The sequence below is a fragment of the Scomber scombrus genome, chromosome 20 (genome assembly GCF_963691925.1).
Source record: "Scomber scombrus chromosome 20, fScoSco1.1, whole genome shotgun sequence".
Taxonomy (NCBI): Eukaryota; Metazoa; Chordata; class Actinopteri; order Scombriformes; family Scombridae; genus Scomber; species Scomber scombrus.
Window position 1 is genome coordinate 8,902,875 of NC_084989.1, and position 15,793 is coordinate 8,918,667.

A 15,793-nucleotide genomic window follows, 5' to 3' on the forward strand; every position below is an offset into this window, starting at 1 on the left:
ACAAGACAAAAGCCACCAGATGAACTGCATGCACTGCTGAATATAGGGTTGAGGGTGAATTAAAAAGCACCTGCAGGCACCTGACACCACAGTTTACTGTACCTGAACTTGGTGTTCATGATTACTTAAGCTAATTTTACTCAGTGGTAACATTGCGCAACTTGTGATTTATTAAGAATATGTACACAAAACAACTGTGCAAAACGTATTACTTACTACTTATGAGCAAAAAGGACTTTAGTTAGTACCTTGGCGCATTACAGAAGCTGTGTTTGTAAAATTATAAACAAAATGAGTGTCATATCCAACAGCAGGAGAAGCTGAACTGTGTCCTATTTCCTGAGAAGGAAGTAGTAAAGGAGAAATTTCTCTAGAAAGGGACAGACAGTCAGCAGCAGAAATTGGTCACACTTGTCCTGCTGCTCACCTGTGTGACTGAAAGGCAGTGTTGAACTTTGAACTCCACAGTGACATTACCATGGACGCATACTACTCGGCTGGTTTACAGCTCAGTGGGTCTAAATTCTGCACTACATTTTTAAAGATGCATCGTCTCGACAGCATAAATGTTGAAGGCTTACTGAACCGGTTAAAATAGGATGTCAACAAATGACGCAGGAGAGTTGGAGGAGCTCTCAGTTGTAGGAGGAGAGACAACTACGCCTCTGTACAGCACAGCACAAGCAGCAGCGACACAGACTGCAAGGTACGTTTAAACACACTTTAACACCCATTTCTACCGTCGTTTGTAACTATTCTATCTTTGTCATACTTCGTATCGAGCTGGTGAGGGTCTCTGAGCACTTTTCATGCCTTAATTCGCTTGCTGGAAACTTATCTGACGAAGGGGAGGAAAGCTGCGCCGGACTCCACTTAAAACATGTGCATGTTTAAAGTAGCAACGCTTGTTTGGAAACTTCTACATCTCGATTAGCAAAACCAAAATAGCTCACGATTCATGACTTAGTTTAAGGCAATTCGGCATTAAGATATTCCTGTTATTTGGCATTTTAAATGTGGTTCACAGCTGGGGTCTGGTCACCAAAATGTATTTGACAGCAGAAGAAGACGGGAATAACTTGGATAAAAGTAAATATGTGCTTAAAAGATGTTTTATTGGACGTGTTTACATACATTTTGGTGTCGTGCCTATTAAAAAGATTCGTATAAGGCTTGTTTTAGTTGGTCGTGGTTTGCGGAAGTTATTAGATTTTTTAACAAGGTCTGGTAAGACGTGGGCTTTTCCCAACTCATGAAACGTTAGCCTGCAAGGGTTGATAACTTTCAGAGACCGAGTATAGGAAATACCCAAGCAGTTTTTGAACCAGAGCTGGTCAATATGCTTAAAATAATTTAATGATATTGATCATTAAAATCATAAAAGTCAAATAATTATTGCTTTCAAGTTTAAAGACTGATTTATTAATTGTGGTTTTAAACTATTCTTTATGGTCAGAAGAACATGACAAACAAGGCCTGGGTGATATGAATAAAATCAATTATCTCGATATTTTTTACCAAATACCTCGATTTCAATATTACAACAATATTGTAGTAGCCTATGACTGTTGGTGCTTTCACTATTACGCAATGAGATTTCTGATAAGTAATCATCATGTGGATATAAGTGTGTGCAATTAATAGAAAAGCTTGTAAGTTTAGATAATTACATCACTTAACTGTAATGCACCCTTTAAAACCAGGAAAAGACTACAGCTATATCATCATATTGTGATATCCAACATATCTAAGGCAATATCTAATCTCATATCATAGTATCAATATAATATTTATATATTGCTCTGCCCTACTTGGAATGTAGGTTTGGACTGGGTTCTCTATTCGATCACTATCCATGTAACTTAGATACCTGAACCTGTTGGTGTGAGTAAATGTGTTCATCAAGTTCACTGTTGCATTAAACTGGTATCATCAGATTGAAGTTGTATTTTGAATAAGATTCAATGGTTTAACAGACAAGCTCATACATGCACATCCAGGCCCACATTTGGTAAACAAAGCTGCTGTCTGTGCATGTCCAGAGCTCTACCTCTGTTGATTATCTGCACATCCTCCTGTCAATACCTACTAAAGCTATCTTCTTTATACTTATCTAATGTATACTGTAGGTTAAAAGATAAACAGCTCTCCTGGAAGTCTGACAGACACTGAAAGAACAAGTCTTAAACTGTAATTGCCACCTTTAGTTACCGCTCATGTATACATTGCAAAATCATTACGTTGTCTTTGGATGAATCTTGAACAGAAGTTAAGAGTCTAAATCATTTGCTGTTGGAACATTAGGCTTCGTTTGTCAGCGTTGGGTACACGCCCACACTTAGTTGAGGCTAGATCCTTGTGGTTATGTAAGCGTTAGCTGGCAAATACACACCCACAGTCACGCTGACCTCAAGTGAAGAATACACCAACATGCTTGCATGAGACACTCTGCACACAATACTGAAGCCCAAAGAGGCTTTCAAAGATAACAATTAGTCATCCGCTTTCAAACCATCAAAACAAACTGAGACACCGTTCACTCAGGCCAGATAACGTGCATGTTACACGGCCGCAAGACAGACTGAAGGTAACAGTTTGATTATGTTTCGTCAACACAGGATTAGAGGTCACTGATGCCTCTGTAGAGATCAAGTGGAATTATATGGATTTTACCCTCAGTATTGGAATTTTGAAATAACAATCAACTTAAACTAAATTTGTACTTGCCTATGATCTTCAATTTCTGACACATTTTAAGAAACAGTCATGTAAAACTGATTTTTTTCCCCCTCCAAAATAATCAAACTCTATAGAGATGCTAGAAAAAAATGAAAAATACTATCACAATCTCCTTGAGTCCAAGATGACAGTGACAAATTGTTTGTTTTGAATGACTCAGTCAAGAATCCAAAGATGGTCATTTCATAATAAGAAAAGCAGCAAATCCTCTTATTTCACAAGCTGGGACCAGAGAATGTTTGTAATTGTGTTTATATTTTTGCTCCACTGAAATAAATCAATTAATGAAGTTGTTATTGATCAGATATCTTATTCTAGTCCAGATTCCTTTCTTTCCCAGAGTAACTTGGAGGCATCTGGAAAGTTTGTGGAGTAGCTCAGCTTATTTAAAAAAGTAAAAATGTAATTAATATTTGATTAAAACAAATAAAAAGAGTAAAAGCAATTATTCGATTAGTTGATGGGTCGAAAATTAATTGCCAGCAATACTGATAATCGATTAATCCTTTAAGTAATTTTTTAAGCAAATCTGCCCAAAAGTTCATTGGTGTCAGCTTCTCAAGTATGAATATTTGCTGTTTTTTGTGTATTTTTTGACAGTTACCTGAGTATATGTATGTTGTACATGTATGACAAAGAAAAGCATCAAATCTCCACATTTGAGAAACTGAAACCTGAAAATTAAATTCTGGTATTTTGGCTTAAGTAATGACAAAAACTATTATTTGATCATCAGAATTATAGCTTATTCATTTTCTGTCGATCGACTAATCAATTAAACAACTTATCATTGTAGCTCTACTAATTGCTCCTTATTGTTTTTGCAGTTTTAGATACTTAGCTGCACATCAGCAGCTAAGTATCTACTACTCACAACAATTTGCTGTAAGATAAATCATGCTCCACCATTACAAGCCACACATGATTTACTGGTTAAACTATCCAGAAATGACTTGATACAGGTTTATTAGTAATGATATTATGGGACATGATACACTCCTCTTGCCTGTGGGAAAGTTAGGATCAAAAACACTCAGTACCATCATAGAAGGCATGTAAGACTTGGCACTGGAATAGCTGTTGAATAACATAAAATCTTCCTCCCTTCTCATTTATCTACCTGCTTTCCCCTCATGTCATGTCATGTCAGGCTTTTATATTAGCGTAACAATGAGTAGATCCTGAGGGCAAGGCGGGTAAGGAGAGATAGCGTTCTGCGTGATGCTTCTTGTTATTAAGAAAGGTTGGGAGAGAAAAATCAAAATGTTTTACTTTGTGATTACATGAAATGCTTGAGGTTATGTAAAGCCTCTGACTCATGAACAGTGTTGTCTGTTGTCCTCACAAAATCTGCTGAATTGAAATAATAAATGAGAAAGTGATACTGGGACGACCTGTCATAGATAATTGATGTTGTTTAATTTGTTTTGTTTATTTAACAAAGTTTGCAGTGACACAATATATATTTATTTAGATAACCGCCTCATCTCTGTTGTGTTGTCATGCTTGGCAGTTGGCACACTGGCGTGGGTTCAGCACTGGGTTGCAACAGTAAATGAGCATGTTTTAGTGGCTGTGTGAGTGGGTGTGTTAGCTCTGTTCTCTGGTTGTAAGTGAAAGTGTGGAGTGAGCAGTGTTGGAATATTACATAACCACTGCTTATCAGTCCAGCACTGTGGAACTTATTACATGAGGGAAGCATGATTGTTGCATTTTCCTCTGATTGCATTCATTTTAGTTTACTGTCTGTAGAAATGAGACTACAAGAGAATGGCACATGTAATTTGTTACATAAAAGGTTAAAATACCTAAAGTTAACTAGTTCTAGTTTTTAACTGTGCTTTAACAGTGTAACTATGAAGACTACAGAGCAAAGTAACAGTAGTAGTACCACAATGAAAAGTACTTTATTACAAGTAAAAGTTCTGTATTAAAAATCTTACACAAGAATTGACAGCAACAAGCAATATGTATTTAAACCATCAGAACTAAAAATGCTCATTATTCAAAATGGGCCATCATTATCATTATCATGTATCATGCGACTGTAAGAAATATTTTAATGTTGTGAAGGTAGAGCTTATTAATAGCTTATACTGTTATTTTATAAAGATATTTATAAATGTTGAAGCATACAACAGTGATCTGAAGAGTAGCTTGTAAATGTACTTGATACGGGGTATGTGGGGAAAACAATTAGAGGAAAAGCACGATATGGATAGATATCTGTCTAGTGTTGTGATTGATATCAGCAGGTGAAAAAAACGGAGCTATAAATCAAAAGATATGCTGTAGGTATCTACAGCGGGACCCCTGTTAACCCCATCTACCACAAATCTACCACAACATTAACGCTGTTGAAAGGCCCTGCCACAAGGCACTAATTCTCCCAGATGCACCACAGGGTCTGTACAGCAGCTGGTGCTACAAGACTGTTGTTGACCTGGGCCACTGTCAGGGTTTAGGGTGTTAACAAAAACTCCCCCTGGGTAAAAACAAGTTACGATGATTCATCTTCTTTTTCTTTTTTTCAATTATCATTAAATCTATAAAATCTCAAAAGTGGGAAATCACTGATTACAAATGGCTGCTGACAAATTAAGTTGTTTTCTTTTGTCCAACCAACTGTTAAAAATCAAAATATATTGAATGCACATGTACACTGATATAAAATACAGAAATGTGGGATATCCTTAAATTTGAGAGGCTGGCACCAGTCAATCTTTAGCTTTTTTGCATGAGTAAGAGACTTAAATGATTAATCAGTCCTCATAGTTTCTGTCTATTAATTCACTTAACTTTGCAGGAAGGAGAGTCATGAAACCACAACTTGGCAGCACTCTCACCAGTTAACCAAAAGACAGGAGGAAACACACAAAGGTAAAACACTCACACATCTTATGTAACATGCTGCACGCAACATTTAAGATACAAAGAAATATGTCTGCACACATTAAGATGATTTGCAGCAGTGGCCATTAATCAATCAACTATTCTGAATATATTGCAGCACTAATATGTGAACAAAGAAAAGAAGATGCTGTTCAATGTGGTGATTCGAAGATTCAGAACCAGCAGCATATTAGACCCAGATTGACCTCCAGCATCTTTGTGAAACTCTCCAGCAATGCGTGCCTTGACAATCCACAGAGGTGAGCAAGGAAAGGAATAAAGCCAGGAGGTTTTTTGTCCAGGAAACAAATCAAGTGAATTACATGTTGACCCTATTCACAGTTGATTTAAATACTTTTTGTCCTAATCCATAATTCAACCTCCTGCTCTACACTACTGCTGGCTTGATTTGTCAGTTATGTGATATATTTATTGCAGCCTGTTAATTAGTCTCGCCATTACCTGTACTTACTCAAAACTGGGCTGTTCTCTTTATATATTTGTGTCATAGCTGCAGGGAACAACATGTTAGGAGTTGTTCCTAAGGCCTGGATTAGGAACATCTGGCAGCACCATGCTCAGGGCCGCTTAAATCACATGTCTCATCCAACATTGAGTCAAACAGTAACTGAACCACTGAACCTTGTCTGCATACTTCACCCTGTGACATACTGTCTGGAAGAGTCAGTTGCTTGTATAAACAAGCAGGGCGCCTAATGAAGTGACCCCGTAAGAGTATGTCGGACTTGATTGTGTTATGCAGGTTGTATGTTATCATGTGTCTTGACAGTATATATATTTGTTTACTTGCAATGATCAGTTTGAATGACATACATCACGCCTTGGAATCCAGTTCATAAAGATAAGAATCTTTTACCACAAGTTGAGGAAGTTTTATTTCACCTTCTCACGGTTAATGAGTCATAAACTGTCACAAATCATTTACCCGTTAATTACTGATTTTTGTTATTTATTTTTTACAGCAGTACTTCCTTAAGTGAGCAATACATGTGAAATTGAAGTCATTTTTGTGAGTTGCTGCCACTTCCTTATATAATTTGATATGGCATATGGATTGGTTTTGACATGTGTGTGGTGAGTGAGCACATTTTCCCTTCAGGACTTTTGCATTCCTGTGTGTGATGCAATGTGTCCCAGAGATTAAACTAGGCTGGTCAATAGAGGCCATTGATCAAACTGGCTTCAGTGGTTGGACACACGACTTAAACTGCCTGCTACTCACCTGCTGCTCACCTGCTGTCTTTTCTTATCATTGAACATGGCCTTATATAGACATCTTGCACTGTGTGTGTACAGTATGTGCATGATCCGTGTGCTGCCATTTTCTAATGCTTTTCTATGTGTATGAGGTGTGACTGAGAAAACTTGAGTAAAGAGAGAGTGACATTGGATAGGAATGCTGACCATCTTGTTGATCAGCATTGCTGTGGCAAATGTTTGACATCTGATCCCTCAAATGTTTCACACCAAAACATTTCAGGAAACCAGGAATCATATGAAATGCAGCTTTTGCAAGACCAGACATAACACACCATTTACCTATACTATCAAGTTTTATTGCTGTGATAATGTAAAACATTTGACTGTGGTTTATCTCAGCAATGAAACTGTTTATTTTCATTTTCGCTCATACAGTATATGATGAGTGGAGAGTTCAACACATATCACAGGGAGAACATTCTCTGTTCCCACAAACATTAAATGTGTAACAAAAGTAAACCTCACATGTAACCTAGATAATTAACTGTTTTGTCATATTTAACTTTTACCATGTTCATTTTTAATGTGCATAACACGCACAGCAATAACTATCAGAAAACATGTTTGTTCAACCCTTTTTTATTTAACAAATATGTAATCAATAAAGCACCCTAGTAACCATATCCATAATATCAGAGATGTATGACTGAAGTCCAGGAGCTGACCAGTGAACCAGAGAAGTGATGCATTTGTGTAGGGCTTTATTATTTAACAAATATGTAATCAATTAAACACCCTAGTAACCATATCCATCATATTAGAGATATATGACTGAAATCCAAGAGCTGACTGGTGAACCAGAAAACTGATACATTTGTGTAACCCTTATTGATGTTACTCTTCTAGTTCCTTTGTAGGGTAACCAGTGCATGCATACAGTACAGTATGTACTATCTACAATTAAGCAACAATCTTGACTATTACCTGTAATGTTTTTATGTTCCCCCTCTCTCCTGTTCTACCAGTTTAACTGAACCACAGAGGCCCGAGACCGAGAACAGCAGCTGTCGTGGTCTGGATCGTAATGTAAATGGTTTACTTTGTAAAATCTGATACAAATGTTAAATTGCAAATTTTAAGCAAGTTAAACCAAAATAATCCCAATCCATTAAAATGTACAGTACTGTACTTGATATACTATAAAGTTCAAAGTTACCGAAAGCTTTGACAACCGCATGAAGTAGTACATTACGTACTCTTGGAAGCATCTGAGATTGATTACTGTTGTCAGAGAAAGAAGGGGCAGGGTGTATGTGTGTGTGTGTCCTTGGAAATCATGTCTGTCAAAATAACCTGTTTGTCAAGGCCTGAATCTCTTAAATAGCTACACAATGGGAACAGAAGCTGCAGCTCAGGCTTATTCCAGCACACAGTTTGCAAATTACATAGCAGGCCACTGTTACATACTTGCTGTAAATTCCAGTAAGCATTTTACTTTGCAGTGCAAAGAATTTGCAATGGTATGATATCATAAGCTCAAGTTGAGAGAGGTTGAGAGGAGCACGTCTGTGTGTATGAGAAAAAGAGAGGGGGGGGAGGGATTAAATTATGTTCTTCTCCTGTTCAATATCTGGGATATAGAAATCCAGTCATATAAAGTGTTTGATGGTGAAATTAATTCAGAAATGTGCCAAAATAAATTAAAAACATTATTTCCATATCAAATTATGAAAAATGTAAATAGCAGTTGTTTTGAAATTTGCAAATTAACATGCAACATCTGGTTATCTGTACTGATTCATCTTTTCTTTATAGGTTAATGGACAAACATCACCACCAGACATCTTTATAGATGTAGCCAGTGACTCTCCATTACCAGAGAAGACACCATTTCCAGCCAAGAAGGAAGAAGACTTTATCACAGTTGTTTTTAATGGATTGGAGACTACCAGGGACTTGAGTATAACTCCTAGTCTTTCAAATAGTGACTTTGAACTATTAGAACACAATGGCTTGTGCACACCCCTTTGTGCATCACAACCAAGAAGGACTGGGTCTGGATCATTTGAGTTAGATATAAAGGACTATACGAGGCTTGAGAACCAAACTGATTTTGAGGAACTGTCAGACCGTAATGTAAACATGTTGTCTTCCACTGTGGTAACAGTTCTTGCTCCACAATGGAGTGGCCGATTACGACGGACCAAAAGATTTGAGGGGACTGGGAATTTGGAAGCCCATGGGAGTTTACAAGATGTGACAAACATTGAGTCAAACCGTCCACGTGAATGCTTTCAGGGGACTCAGAACCAACATGGTGTGGAGAGGATGTTCACAGATGGATCCCACGCCCAACTAAGGGTCCCTTTTCTGGGCACCCGGAGTAACACAGTGGGCTGGTCCTCTAAGAGTGGTCCAGTAAGCTTGGACTATGAATCCAAGAGGAAAATGGTTCACTCTGCCTCTTTGGATGTAAACTCTGGAAGGATGATCAACAGAAGAACAGATGCAGGTGCATTGAGCCCCGTAGCCACAACTGCATCCTCTGTGTCGCCCCACTCCCTTCATCCAAGTGAACAAAAGAGGAGTCTACAAACTGGTCATCAAGGAGGACTCTCATCTTTAAGCTCAAAACCAACAACCAGCAGTCTTCTTCTGTCACTAAGAAGATTCAACTCCAATAGCAGGAGCTCTAATCCAAACCCCACCGTCTCTGGGATAAGCCCTGCACCTCTGAGCAATGATCGGGATGGAAAACAGTTTACTACACACCTCTCTCAAACATTTCTTAATAATAATGAGCAAGACAGGGTGAAGCCCCTCCACTCAACGTCATCCATGTCTTATAGGAGAACTGAAACTGGGCATATCTTTTCCCCATCATCTTCCAATTACAAAGAAAGAGACGCATCCAAAACATGTTTCCTTTCATCTTCAACCATCAACAAAGTCACAGAAGAAACACCTTATGCCCAACAACATCCAACAATAATTAAGACCCAGTCCAGTCTTTCGTGTTCCAAACAGGCATTTCCAAGTAGAGGACCATCAGAAAGGCATCAGAGCTTGAGGGGTTCAGACAAAAGTACAAACATATTCACAGAGGCCTCAATGTCTTCGTCTAGACATTCCCCATATGACTCCTCTGCCCTCCTAAATTCTCGTTCTATTCCTAGAACCACCCTGACCTCCACTTCCTGGTGGAAACAAGTTACCCCAGAAGGCAGTACCCCTCTAACCCTCAATGATACAACCAACATCAAAAACAAGCCAAACACAATCTTAGTGCCACCCTGTAATGATAATAGTGACTTTGCCTATCAAAGCCCAAATGACAACCACATATGTAGTAGTCAAATGCCTAATAACAGGGAAAACAACAACACAACAGAGTCAGTTTGCAAAGGTAACATGAACCTGGTTATGAAGACACAGGGGGGAACACACCACCTCAAACAAAGAAATACTGAGGATTCACGTGACCATGAATCAGACAGGCTTGTCAAACAGCAGCATGGCTTCAATTTAAACAGGGAGCTACAGAAGCCACATAGTTTTCCTGATTTTTCGTCCAGTACTAAAATTAACAGAGCTACCATGCAAACAACAGTGATTCACTCTAAAGATCTCAGCAAGCATGATGTAAGCAACAGTTCATTTACAGCACATGTAACTGAATTACCACCTACTTTGCTAAATCTCAAGAGCTCAAATACACCCACTGAGAGCAGCATCAAATACAAAAATAATCATTGTCCACTCAAAACCAACAACAACCCTGTATCTTCTCACAACAGGGACTCTCAAATGTTTACCAAACAATCTCTCTCTCTTGAGACCACCGATGTTCTCAACAGTGAAACTATTAAATCTAAATTTGTCTATGGTCTCCCCCTGACCCAAAATACTAGAACCAGTCCCTCTTTCCAATCCCATCCCATCCCAGTTTGTTCTCAGACCAACAAGCAAAATGCTTCATCATACAATATCTCTTCTTCACAAACACCCAAATTCCAAACAGCCACCACCTCACCTCTTGGCTTTGAAAGAAACTATGCCTCCATCCCCAAGCCTTTCCACTCTAAAACTGCATCTAGCTCTATTCCCACAGTCGATACTATCTCTAAAACAAACTACAGCCGTGTATCCACCAGCAGCCGTCCTGAAGCCACAACTGCCCCCAACCCATCCCTTCTTACTCCTCCCATCAATCCTGCCACATCTTCTCCTACCACTATCACCATCTCCCCTCTCCTAACCCCCCCTGCCACCCCAGTCACTACCAGCCCCATCTACTCAGAGACCTCCAACCTTAAGGAAGGGAGGACAATCTCTAGCAGCCTAGAAAGTGACCCTAAGAAACATAGCCCCCGGGCAGAGGGAAAGAGAGTGAGGCGAGTAACATGGGAGGATTCGGTGGATCAGCAGCATTCTGAGCCTGTCTCATTGGAGAAGCCAGATCCATCTCCAACAAGATCTCTATCTCCACGAAGCATTAGGGCTCCATCCATCTTCTCCTTTCTAAGATCAAGCAGTTCATCCACAAGTACATCTCAGCTTTGCAATCCTACACCCAAAACCTCTAACATAGAGGTAAGAAGAGGAGAGAAGTATCGATCTTTATCATCTGACTCTGATTTAACATCCAGAGAACGAGAAAGAACCAAGCAAAGATCTAATGACACTATGACTTTTGACCAGGGAAGAAGAGAATCAGCCGCATCCAGAAAGGAGCGGACGCAATCAGTGGAGTCTGGCACAGCCCAGTGCCGTTTCCCTGCACCTCTCGCCCTCCCTCCTGACTTTTCAACTGGTTATTTGCTTCGTTACAGCTCCCCTCCTTATTCCACTCTCAAGTCTACCAGGTCAACACAAGGAGAAACTAAGAATATAACACCCAGATCACCCCTCTTCCAACAACCCTCTCAGTCAAATAACACCCCACATCCTCTCTTACGTACCGACCCAGTGGCAGATATGACCATACCTTTGTCCGAACTGACCCCGTCACCTATCAACTCACCCCAGCCATTGTCCTTGTCCTTGCCTCAAAGCAAAATTGCTATGCAAGGGAGCTCAGTGTGTGGTGTTTCACAAAGAGGTCAAGTTAATAATAATCATTCCAAGAATATAAGCCAAGATCACCAAAATGGCCAGATATTACTTGTTGACAACAGAGTTCATATCAGCTCAAAGTCTTTGCAGGATGATGAGGCATACAACTCAACATGTGTAACTGAGACACTGGTTTACAGCATTAAATCTAAAGTAGATACAGCTGCACAAAAGAACACAGGACCTGTATCTTTGCAACATAATGTAAACACACCAATGTCTGTGGAGACCAAGTTAAGTCAACAGTCACACACACCTCAGAGTAAGGGAGCAGCAGGTGAACCATGCAGTCATTCAAGCCAGAGCTCCAGTGGTAGCAGCTCAACAGACAGCCAGTCTCTGGATGACGAACGCTGCAACAGAAGAATGAAAGAGAGTAAAAGCAGGTTTTTTTCAGTGGAGAGCAATAATGAACAAAGCCCAAAGAGAAGCCGTTTTGTACTGAAGAAAAGCATCAGCACCCCAAACTCCAGTTTGTCAAGGTCAGACTCGGAAAGGGCCAACAAGACTAATAAAAGAATGGACCAGGTCCTTAACAAACTGAGGCAAACATTCAGTACTAAACGGTCTGATGATGATGCTTTATTTCCATGGAAATGGAAGCGGGGCTCCCAAACACCTCCTGTCAGCGGGATGAAGGACATCAGCAACAGTGATAAAACCCTAGAGGAGCTAGAGCAGGAGAGAGAGGAATTGCTGCAGAACAATGAGAAGGGAACAGAAGAGAACAGATGGACACAAAACAGATACACTCCCATACCATCTGTGGCTATAGGAAACATAATGGCAGAAGATGAGTTCTCCATTTGGTCAGACAAATTAACTCCAGAAACTGACCAAGAAGATCAAAATGCTTATGCAGAACACACGTCTGAAAATAAAACTCAAGCTCATTTGACAATCCATAGTCCCACAACTCACCAGTTTGACTTAAACACGTACGACAAGACAGATCATCAACAACAAACATCAAACCAATTTCTCTCTTGTAGAGATCCCAGTCCTGGTAGGAGTTCTAACCCCTCTGATGGGCATTCTGCTCAGTTCAGGAAATCCACGTCTAGCCCTAGGAGCCCCTTCTCTCCCTTCACCTCTCTTTCCCCTCTCTCCCCATTTTCCTCACCTGAACCTGTAACAGACGACAGTGTCTTCTACAGCCCAAAGTTGCAGCATCGCCGAGAATCTTCCTCGCCACGTGAGCCAGGAGAGGGGATCAGCCTGGGGGGATCAAGGAGAAGCCGAGCATCCACAGGCCCTCCAAGTGTAGGTCCAGGACCAGACAAGGAACATTTGTCATCCTCCTATGCAGACTTAAAGTATGGTATTGAGCCTGGGCGGTCATTTTCTGTGAGTTCGGTTCTCTCCAGTCGACCCTCAGGGACAGGACGCATCTCCACTGGATCCAGGTTCATGAGTGTGGGTGACCTCTCTGAATCTGCCTTGGCTTGTGGAGGAACTGGCAAAGACTTTTATCATGGTTTTTCTACTCCTGATTGGACAGAATATGATTGTGGACCCACCAGTGACTGTCATATGCCATATTTCTCTAGTAACCCTGGTAAAATGAGATCGAGATCTCTTCCTCGATCACTGACCAGGCGCTTGGCAAATTGGAGCTCAGAGGCTTCTGCTGCTCCACCTGTAAGTACTACAACTTCAAAGCTAGCCCCCCTAGCCTGGAGTCCTAATATGAATACTTGTCACTTTGTATGGGATACAGACTGTCCACCGACCCCACCTCCAACACCTCCTCTGTCACCAGTGTCCAGACGCATATCCAAACCCAGCAATTCCTCTCCTCCCCTCCCCTTGCTCAGCTCACCAGGACCGCCACAGGAGAGTCAGTCCTCCAGAGGTTGTTTGCCCTCCAGGGGTTACATCTCCAGCCTCACTACCTTTGAGGAGTCTTCAGACAGTGGCTCAGACACGACAACAGATGATGAATATTACTTAGAAACAGGTGAAGACGATGAAAAAGAGACAGAATTATGAAAGCAGAAAAACAATTGCTATAAATCTTTCCTTCTCTTAAGTCTTTCTGATCCTTGAACTTTATTATTTAGACAAAGGAGAAGAACATGGGAGAGAAGAAGAAAGATGGGTATAATCTGTTGTGTAAAGTGGCCTCCGCTTGTGTCCTATTTTTGTTTTCTCTCATTGTCACCAAAGAAGTCGATGGGGACAGTTATTTATCGGCATGATAGGTTTTATAATGTAGTGGTTACTGTCATGTTAAAAAGACATTAATTGAGTAAGCATGATATTATAATGTATGTACAGTATGTACAGTAAAGTGTATGTGTATGCTATTTAGGGATAAATAATGAATGTTCAGCGCTTGTGCTTTGGACAGTTGCATGGCATCAGTGACAGATGTACAGTACATATGTGTAGTTGTTTCAATGATCAAACTACTGTGTAAGTTCTGGTTTTTGACATTTTCGCTTATCTTTAGGTTTTTTCATTTCATTCTGCTACTTAATAAGTGCTGAGGTAATTTGAGCAATTGTGTTTTAAGTTTGAAGATTTAGCTTTATAGTGATAAATGTTGTAAGCATTAAGCTGTTTATTTTTGTAGCCACTTGTTTTTAACAGGCAGTGTTGTCGTGATGGGATAAAATATTTTATGTCATAATTAACATTTATTATCAAACATAAAGTGCTCTATGCAGTGCCTGGTCTTATTTGCTACCCTAAATATTTGCACAGTGTCAACTTAAATTCTTAATATATCTATTTTATAAATAAATGTTATATTTCCAACAAGAACTTTTTATTTGTATTTATGTTAAATTAGTGGGGTTTTTGTTTAGCAATGTACCAAATGGGCTAGAAATCTTGGCTACACCCAGCTTTGACAGCTTGATGTCATATTACTCTGTCATTTCTCATAGTGTCATTTAATGACAGTGTTTCCCATCACAGTATTTACATGTCATAAGTGAAAAGGTATGTTGAGTATTGGCTTGAGGCCACATTTCAGTCTGCAGCTAGCTTTTGATTGACCGTTTTAATCACAATGCTTCAGAGTACTATCTACTTCAAATAGTGTCTGGTGTAGGTGGGGCTGTTCAAAAGTTTCACATTATTCAAGTGGGTGTTCCCTTTTGTGTCTCAGTTATGGCAACAGATAAAGTGTTTTGGTGATGGTTAGATAAAACATCCATTAAACTGGGTGTATGGAGTCGTAAAATATGTGGAGCATATTGTATTTGTATGTTTGCTGGCAGTGTACTTTTTGTCTTTAACATTCTCTTCTTTTTAAGATATTTACCAGAGAGACATTCCCACTGAGACGATATAATCTGCTTTGTACTGTTAGTCATGACATCGTGTGGGAAAGAATAGTGGTCTCACACCATGTGTCATATTTTTCAGAGCACTGACTTTGAATCTGTTTTTCCATCTTATGTCATCATTAGCAGCACTGGTCGCACCGCAACGGCACAACACTTAATCTACCTCCAATCAGTGGTTTCACAAAGGACACCCTGCGTTCTCTGATTAAAGCCTTTTTAATGCCAGTAAACTGAGTCTACAGGTGGCAGAGAGACTTTTTGTGAAAGCCCATATTTAAGGGCTGCAATAGGCAATTTGCAAATCACACTGAAAACTGTTTTTCTAATGTACAATCTACATGTTATTTTCCCAATTACAGCAATAACAAGTCCAAACCCATAATTTTAAAACATTGCTATGTATTCTACATAATAAGATTGGAACCGTTTAAACATACTTTTTTAGCATTTTTATTTACAGTGTTTCCTCAAAATACCTACTTTCCAAAACTTAAGAGGTCTTTACTCTCTGTATCTCAATACATGTT

The 15,793-nt window shown here is 39.6% G+C and overlaps 1 protein-coding gene across 1 annotated transcript; it reads left to right on the top strand.

Moving 5' to 3' along the window:
- Nucleotides 1-497: 497 nt before the first annotated feature.
- Nucleotides 498-14,723, top strand: zmp:0000000991 (mucin-2). Its single transcript, XM_062441638.1, has 5 exons — nucleotides 498-706; nucleotides 5,546-5,619; nucleotides 5,750-5,891; nucleotides 7,878-7,938; nucleotides 8,668-14,723. The coding sequence occupies exons 1-5, from the start codon at nucleotides 600-602 to the stop codon at nucleotides 13,957-13,959; spliced, it is 5,676 nt and encodes a 1,891-aa protein (XP_062297622.1). The 5' UTR covers nucleotides 498-599; the 3' UTR covers nucleotides 13,960-14,723.
- Nucleotides 14,724-15,793: the final 1,070 nt, after the last annotated feature.